Consider the following 9,788-nt stretch of genomic DNA (forward strand, 5'->3'; position numbering starts at 1 on the left):
CTTCAAACATCGTTAAACACATGTATTATTTTCAAGTAGGCTACCACTATAATTTTTTGTAAAATCCTTGCTACTTGAGTGCTATAACAGAAACGGCTAAAAAAAATTTGTAAAAACCAACCTGTTTCCCTTTCCTAAACAATGTAAATTTTTACAATAAAAACCATTTCCTTTAGAACTATTTTCTATTAAATAAAATTTCCAGTTCCTTCTCCTCTAGCGTTGAGTAGTTGATGTATTAAGCTTAAATTCTCCTCTTTTCTTAAATAGCACATAATTTAAACATTAAGGGCTATCATTTCATTTCTAATTATTTATTTCTAAATTACTGCAATGTTCTGGATTATCTTTTGATTAAAATTTAGAAGCTCTTCCAAAATAAATATTTAGTTTTTATTGAGACTCCAATTTCTATCGATTTTTTCTTATATTTAGATAAATAATTTATATTAATACAGATTTAATGACTGTGCTTTAATCACATTATGAAAATTAAATATATTGAAGAAAAATCAAATGAATAGCATTTAAAATATTTCGTTCAAAAAAGAAGGAAACAAAAATTCCTTTAAAATCAGGATTTGATAATTTAAGAAGTGCTTACAGGATCTGGGATTAATTTGTAACATAAAAAGTAGGCATATGCAGTTACAAAAAACTAGTATTCAAACAACTAAATATACTTTTCCAATTCGGAATTTCAACTATTCTGTTGTAAATTTTGTTTTATGAAGACTTAAACTTTTTCTTTAGTTTTTAACTTTCGACACTGATCTTGGATCACCCATGCAAAAATAATTTTGAAGTATTATCCACAATAGGACAATGGCACAAGAGAAACCAAAAACAACTATGAATTTAAGTGACAAATCTGAGTATAGTCCAGAACCACTTCTCTCCTTATATACTTCTTTTTGAAATTTATTGCAAATTCAAGGACCGGGCCGTAGAACTATTGAACCTTAGGGATAGCAGTTGTCGTGAACAAGTACCGATATGAGAGTACCTCCAAACATTTATTTTGTTTCAATAATTAAAAATTGCATATATTACTTTAAGTTTTTAAAATTCTATCAAAAATCTATCTTTGCTATAATCAAAAATAATGTCACTCCAACTTTTTCTTCTAATTGGAGTCTCAGTAAGAACAGGTTTCAAAGAAAAAATAATGGGATACCAACCTAGAAACTTTTGAATAATAAAATAAAACACAAAACTCATTAATAAATTGATAAGCGAGAAAATTTTTGGTATTGCCAAAGTCATTTCTACTTTTGCTATGTGTTATGTGCATTTCCCACTAAGCTCTCTGCTGTGACTGCCTCTCCGTTACACTTGCCTTTGATTAGAACTTGCAAAAAAATGTGATTGCTTTTGTGTTTTGTCCAGTTTTACAAGCAAATTAAGACGTTCCACGACACCCTGCAGTACATGAATACAGCCTTCACTGCACTCTTTACGGTAGAATGTTTGCTCAAGTTGATTGCATTTGGAGTCAGGGTAAGAACATGGAACGAAACTGTGTATTCTAAACCTCCCAACTTGTATACTTTAGAAATATATTATATTAGTAATGAGTACATTAAAGTTTTATGCATTCCGTATCCGAAAAAAAATAAAATAAAAGCTTTTTTTTTATAATTTTGTTAGTAGCAATGACGTACATTTCTTGTTTTTAATCACAGAAAAATTGAAACAAAATAGTTATATTTGTGCTATTTTGTTTTATATTTATAAGCCATACATTTTTGTCTGTTATGGTGCTATGCAAATAGTATGCGATTTCTTCGAAACAATTTATATCATCAATTGCAAATTTATAAAAGCAATAATTATTTAAAAATGTTAATTGTAGCTTAATTTTTAAATGTTAATTGCATTTCAGTATGAAACGTATATTATAAGTTGTGGTTATCAGCAAATTATTTTTTTTCAACTCCCAGGAAATATCTATTTATTAATAATTATATATTTATGCAACAATTTAATTCCATCGATATACTTTGTACATAAAATAGTTAAAAGCGTAACTCCTAATTTTTAAATGCAATTTGAAATTAAAAAATTTTATTTTTATATAAAAATAATTGCTGCCGATATTAAAAAGTATTCATGTAGTAATAAACAAATCTACATTAAAAGTAACTAAACCAGTTGTTTTTATTTTAAGAATAGTTTTTCCTCGTTATGATTTTGTGCTCATTTCAAACAAGGTTAACTAATGACTAAAATATTTTACGTCATGATTAAAAAATATTACATTTATGCTCTTAATAAAATGGGTTCTGCATAATCCATAATTAAAGTAATTTCATTACCTTAAATTTTAAAATTCTTAGTTAGCCCTTGTTAAACAAAATTTACATTATTTCTTGATTGTAAATATCCGCAATAGAAATTTTGAATTATGATTCAGAAAATCTAATTCTTAGAATAGAATTTTCTAATTTATTGATATAGAGTTTAGGAAATCCGCTCATTATTTCAATAGTTATATTTGATGACAATATCTCAATTCTTGAGAATTTTAAATTCTTAATTAAATTTATGTTTAATTCATTTAAGAAAAAAATAGAAAATTGTTCATTATATTTTCTTACATAATATTGTATAAAAAATTTCTTTTAAAACTATTTTTTTTTAAAAAAACAATTTTTAAATTTATTAAATAATTTTTTACATAAGCATAAGTTTTCATAAGCTTTCATAAAAATTTTAAGTAAGTTCTCGCAAGTATTTCTACATTCTTTTTTAAAAAAACTTGGCATTAAACTATTAATTATAGCACCAGCAAAACAACTTCGATTATTTTGAAATGAAACTACATTCCATGTTGAAATTAAAAAACAATAGTTGAATATTAACGCAAGTAGTTTTGCACTACTCGATGCATCAAGTGTAATTCAACTATTGTTTTTTTTTAAAAAATAAGTTCATAAAAGGAAAAATGAGGTTTTAGAATGCATTGCTTGGTTAGTAGAAACTTTTCAAAGTGCGCATTTATGAAAAACTTGACCCATGCTGCATGTGAAATGCATCTTCAGTTGGAAAGCAGTTTGTTAATCGTAATACTGACGTTTGTTGCAATTATATAATTTCGAATGAAATGTGTAAAAAGTCTGTTTCTTTACTATAAAACTATTAAAATCTGCAGTCAAACATGTAGAGTGCTGAATTAAGAAAAAAATTCTAATTATTTGTGGAAATTAATTGATACACATCTATACCTATGCTTCATCATTTTCATTGCATGAAGGCATATGTGTTTTTTTATTACAGTTACTTTCCAACCAAAGAAAAAGACATTTTTATCCCCTGGTTTTCCTTACATTAAATTATCTACATATTTGTATGAATTTTAAATTTATACAATTTTTCATCTTACATCCAATGCATTTTATTTTATTACTCTTGTGTATGTTTCTTCGCTATGAAAATTAGTTCGAATTAAATATATACATGCATACATACATTAATACAAAATTACAAGAAGAGAAAGATATATTAAAGTTTCGCATTGAATATAATTTTATATTAAGTCATTAATTTCATTCTCAACAGTCTAATTAATAGGCCATGAACTACATCAAATATTTTTACGAAATATTAATATTTTTACGCATTACATTTTTATGAAATATATTGAAAAGTATTAGAGATTCTGGCTATTAAAAAATAAATTGATTAATAAAATAAATTCTTAATTGTTTTACAGCATGGCATATTTTGCGTGTTTATTTCAAAACTATACATTCTATATTGTTGGTTAATATTAGTGTACAAGTTAAATAAATTCATTTTTTTTTAAAAAATGTAGTTAAATAAATTATTAAAATCTGTTTAGATTATCTATTTAATTTAATAATTCTAAAAATATTTAAATAAATTATTGAAGTTTGTGCTCTCTCTATTTAAATTTTATTAGAGTTTTCTTATAGTTTAAATTAAGTTTTATTTATTTTTTACTTCAGATTTCACTCTCGTTATTATTAATTACTTTAAGCTGAAATAATTAACTGCTAACATTTTGATAAACCCTCTGAAAAATTGTCGTTATTCATTTTTGCAAAAGATATTAAGATAAATTATTTTTAAATGCATTATCTAATTTTAAAAAAATGATCAAGGTAAATTTAAAACCCTTACAGAACAGGTGCTTTTCCTGCACTTAATTGACATTTTCTAACTAAATCTAATGTGGCATGTTCTTCATAAGTATTAAAAATTGCATCTAAAACACATTTATTTTTAGTTTATTTTACACGCTTTTTATATTTTGAAATAAGTTTTACGTTATGATTTAACAGTTCATGCAAGCTAGTTTGTTAGATATTACAATTGATACTACGGCTCTTACATTCAAATTTTAGTTCTCGAAAATAAGAAAAGGCGATTTGTTTGACGTAAAAAGTGAATACTTTTCTATCTAAGTTGGAAACATTTAACAAAACTTGAAAGAGATATCCAATAAAATTTACATGGTATAAATAGCAAAGTTAAATTTTATAATATTGATTATTTTAATTTGTAGAAAAGCTTAAGTTGTTTTTTTAGTTTTCCATTATAAAGGCTTAAAGCTCTAAAGTTATTAAAGTTAGTTTAATAAATGCAAAATAGTTATATTTCTTTGGTCAGAAGTTTAATACATTATTTCAAAAGTTAATAGAGTATTTTCAAAAAAATTATAAATTATAATTTTTAATATTATAAAATATTACGTATTTGCAAGCATAAAGAAAAATTTTTATTTATGATGTCTATCTTGGTCTATTAAATTTTTTTAAAAGTTTGAATGCATTTGTGTACATGAAAAATTGGTCCCCTATATAATAATGATGGGATGAAATTCTCATCTTCTGTAAGTATTTAAACTATGCATTTGTGGAGTAATGTTAAATAAACAAAGAAAGGCCTTAAAGCAATCAACATTTATGATATTTTGTATATGTTTTATGTGCTATATTGTAATTTTAGAAATTTTTGCATGATATGATGGTATGGTTGCATTCTTGAAACTTTCATTTGCATTATGGTGCATTTTTTCCAAAATGCATGCTTGTTTTATTGCTCGAATTTCAGATAATTACTTCATTTTTATATGCATGGAAAAATGTTTTGTTATATTATTTGCATGATAAAGCACGTTGTTTGAATTTATGACATGATATGCATTGTAAATATTTATAAATATAATTTTATTGACTGTTGGTCATGAAAAAATATATTCCATTATATTGTTTGACTATTAGATGAATGTTAATAACTTATGTTTATATTCTTTATAGGTCTTGATACCCATTTAAATTATATAACTCATATTAAATAAATATTTTTTTAAAAATTTTTATTTATCCCCAAGATTACTTAATACATTGAGTATCAACCAAATGAAAGGTATTAAATGTATTAAGTAAATGGAAACCTGCTTGAATTTTATTGTTATGCATTGTACCTTAGACCATCCCATTGTTTTCTATGTTTATTTTCAACTCCTGCCGCCTTGTTTTCTTGCTACTCCACAACGTGGCGCTGTAGTACCATGCAGCCAATCCTGTGTATCTAGACATATTAAGCTACATGAACGAAGTTTTTACGGCACTCTTCCTGATTGAATGTATTCTGAAGCTATTGGCATTCCGATGCAAGGTTTGAACTTAAATTATTGTCCTCTTTTATATATCACAATCATTCTCTAACAGTAACAAAGATTTGGGTTATTGCTTTCAAAGTTGAAGTATCAATGCAAATATGTTTACTGATCCTGATCGAATATATAATTTGTAAGAAATTACTATAAATTTGAAACAATTTAAACATTTTGATAATGTCTACAAAAGTAATTAAATGACAAAATTTAATTAAAATAATGTTTGACTACATTTGTTGAAAACGAAGATAAAAATAATAATCTCCCTTTTGATCTATAGAGGAGTTTGCACAGGACCTTTAAAACTTACTTTCAATTGTTTTATTATTCAATAGACAGAACAAGTTTATAAAAGAATGCAAAGAAATCGGTATGGTAAAGTAATAACTGACTTAATCTTTAGCAAATCCGCCCAATGTTTCAGACATATTAAAATAGATGAACCAAATTTTCCTCTACAAGTATTTTTTATTGATCTAGAGAGTGTGTCAAAAAAGCTTCATGGGATAGCCATCAAAATTATAGCGCATGGAATTATTTCAATTTCCAGTTCGATGCACACAAAAAATTGAGAAAAACAATTTTTTGTAATAAAAAAGCAAAATAAGACTATTGTAAAATATTTTACAAATTCTTATGATTTTAATAATTCGTTTGCTTTTTTACATGAGAACCAACTTATTATATATAAATTTAGCAAATTAAGGCGGTAGATTTCAGAAACTGAGGTGGAAGGGAATACGGTATTACAATAAAAAGAATCAGAAAAATTGCCATAAAATACACAATTATTTTAATTTTCATAAATTTGCTCATTGAAATGATGAATCTCAAAATCAAACCCCTGCTATTTAGACATGAATGAAAAACAGAATGGGCTATTAGTTTGTCAACACCAACGTTTTTGGAAAATCGATTAGAAAAATTATAATTCTTACTCTGCCAATTTAATGCAGTATTCTTTAGTTACTTGAAGATTTATTTCATGCAAGTTTCCGAATATTTGGATTTTATTGAATTTACTTTGATTAGGCATCTTTTTAGCTATTGGTTTAAATTATGCATACAAATTTTACATCACGTTTAAAATGTGCTGAACCTTTCTTTCGGTTCTGGGGGTGCTTTCGAATAAAACCGGTTCCTTATTCTAGTCAAAAATGAAGGGGTACCCGATTTTATCCAACTTGAAAAGTTTATTTCCCACTTGTTGAAAAATTGCTGACTGAATTAAAAAATAAAGGACAAGATCTAACGATTGTAATATACGTGAGTATTGGTACATATTAAGGAAAATGAAGCGTTCATTTAAGAAAACTTGGATCAGCTCATGCGTTAGCGTTGCAGAATAGGGGCTCGAAATCAAACAAAATCACATGAGGATATCTCCAAAACGCTTGGGTTAAGCGAATAAATTGTTAAAAAATTGACCACAAGTCACACCATGTTACAAATATTATATACTTTATCCCATGATAGGAATTAGTCTACTGATAATGAAAAAAAATGCTATCAAACTTTTTTAATGTTAAAAAAATAGTGGCAAATACGTTATAAACGCTAAAAAAGGAGCAATTAAAAGATAAGGAATTATTCAAAAAGCAGAATTACATAATTTTAAAAAAAACTCTTCAAAAAATAGTGGTTAAAATTTTCTATGTTTTTGGACGAAAAAGTAAGCAATAAAAATATTTGGTTGTAACCACTTATAAGAATCGAGTTGATTTAGTCTCATTTAATTTTCCAGATATTATATTTATTTTATATCAAGTTTATCTTAAAATGCGTTGACAGAATTCCTTATAAAATTCTGTGGTTTCTGAATAACTGATAACATAAAATAAATCATCGACTTTTTATTTGTCTTTTTCATGAAAGCCATAGTCTTCTAGATCCATAGAAAAGTTGCTGTTTTTTTCTCAATTTTTTTAAACTATATTATTTTTACTTTTTCGTGTTTCGGGATTCACTACATATTTTGTTGTTGATGCTAATCTCGGAATCGTCCAAAAAGTCCATAAAAAGACTGGAGTCTCGCAGTAGTACATCATCTTTACCGAACCCCAAATAAGTCAGAATATGCGCAGGGGAGGCCATGTCTGTCGAGCACCAATGATTTTTTTGCTAAATATTTTAAAAAGCGCATGCGCTTTATTTTCACTCAGAATTTGTTGATGTTAAACAAAAGAAGGTTTATCTAGATACTGTTTGAAATTCAAACTGTTCCAATATTTTTAATTTAGGGAAATTTGAAAAGAAGTAGGTATGTATAAGCAAGTTTTTCACTTAAAAAGTAAAATATAGAACATGCATACCATAACACATATGATTGAATCATATTTCCTCATCATGACTGCTATAAATAAACATTTCAGATGGGAAAAAAAACTTTTTTTTAATTTCCCACCGGAAAATAAAACCCGTTTTTAGCATACTTCCAAAAAGTAATTAATTTATCCCCCAAAATAAAAATAAATTTCGCATTAAATCATATTCATTTTGGAGCTGAATGGCTATTTTATCACTCAAATAAAAATTTAAATGATTTTATTCATGGAATTTCTTAGGGTAAACAAAAACTTTAAAGACCGGTTGGACAGATATTTTTCCTGACCAAGTAAAGCTTTAGTTAAATTAACTAAAGCTAAAATTAAGTAACCAAAGCTTAACTTAAACTAAGGATGTTATTGATTATTTGAAATTAATAATGTCTTTCGCTTTGATTCCTTTAATTTGGTAAGTTCATTAAATTTGAACTCTGTCAAAATTCTTCATGAGTTTTCCTTTAAAAGAAATCCACATTAGAAAAAGCTACTCAAGCGATTTGTGTTAGGCAAACCTAAGTTCTTCTGGTGACTTTGTAAAATACGGAAATTCGTGAAAATCGATATTCACATACTTGTCAGCGACTGATCGAAATATTTGATAAGTATCATTATGCCTCACATGCACTGACTGTTATCGATATTAAGTAAGTTGCTATGATTGAGAAAAACAAACTTGTTTCAAAAACAAAACGCGTCAGACCTTAGATAATCTCTTTCTTTTTTTCTTAAATTGCAATTTAAGAAGAAAATGTGATGAAAAAGTATAAAAAAAACCCAAAAAGTATGATAATTCAGAAAACTTAGAAAATAAATTGCAGATTAAAGAAAAATTCAGGAATTGGAATATTAGTTGCTAGAAAACTTGAAATCAGAGTTTCAGTGACTAAACATTTTGTTTAATGCTTTTGATCAGGATGCAATGTTGTTTCGTTATTCTAAAATTTTGGCTGCTCATAAAATTATCATAACAACCATAGATTTAAAACTTTCTTGAATTTCATTTCATGAAAACTTAAAATATTAAATTCTTAGTATAGTTCTTTACATGAAATATATTTTTTACAGTATATTTTACAACACATCTTCATTTTTAAAGCTTTAGAGTTGCAAGAATTTTAATCATATCTTTTTTTAATTGTTTAAAAAAGCAGAATCACATAAAAAACTTTCATAAAAAAATAGATGAAAAAAACTCTTTAAAATGTCTTATTATCTACCTAACCCTAATTGGCTGTCCAAACATTCTTTAAAACTTAAGGCAAAAAATCTACCATAACATTCTATAATCAGCTTACTATGCTGCTATTTAGAAAAAACACTAAAAGATAACTTGATTAACTTGGTCAGCCAATAAAATGACACAAACTGTTTAGGTAAAAGCACTAACTGTTAAGGTAATAGTCATTATTTAGCATGCACTAATGTCAAGGTTGTAAATGAGAATAATTCTAACAAAAAACTTTTAGAATTAGAAAATATTTAAATCTAAAAATTCTTCAGTAAAAAAATACAATATTCCCTATCAGCGCATACTGAACGTCAGCTTTTTCTCGTGTAAAAAATAATCATGTTTATTAAATATTTCGAACACATTTTCCGAAATGACTGAATGAATGATGATAAACAAATGTTTACGGTAATATGTATTTTCATCCCTTTTTAACATCATTTCACTTCTAAGCAATCTTTAAGTTGTTAACTTATAGATTATAGGGTAGACTAACCAGTGAAGAAACACTTAAGCTTCGCTTGCCTTTTAAAAAATCATATTAATTTCAAAATTCGTAATTTTAGTTAAATGACAGTGTAACAACATA

General features: G+C 26.1%; 1 protein-coding gene across 1 annotated transcript in view; it reads left to right on the forward strand.

The window, feature by feature from the left end:
- LOC107449199 (voltage-dependent calcium channel type A subunit alpha-1) overlaps positions 1-9,788 on the forward strand; it is a 349,547-nt gene that overhangs the window by 304,516 nt on the left and 35,243 nt on the right. The window contains exons 32-33 of the mRNA XM_043053258.2: positions 1,390-1,500; positions 5,536-5,646. Coding sequence (XP_042909192.1) covers positions 1,390-1,500; positions 5,536-5,646 — 222 coding nt within the window. The remainder of the gene's footprint in view (positions 1-1,389; positions 1,501-5,535; positions 5,647-9,788) is intronic.

The sequence above is a fragment of the Parasteatoda tepidariorum genome, chromosome 1, assembly GCF_043381705.1.
Source record: "Parasteatoda tepidariorum isolate YZ-2023 chromosome 1, CAS_Ptep_4.0, whole genome shotgun sequence".
Classification (NCBI taxonomy): domain Eukaryota; kingdom Metazoa; phylum Arthropoda; class Arachnida; order Araneae; family Theridiidae; genus Parasteatoda; species Parasteatoda tepidariorum.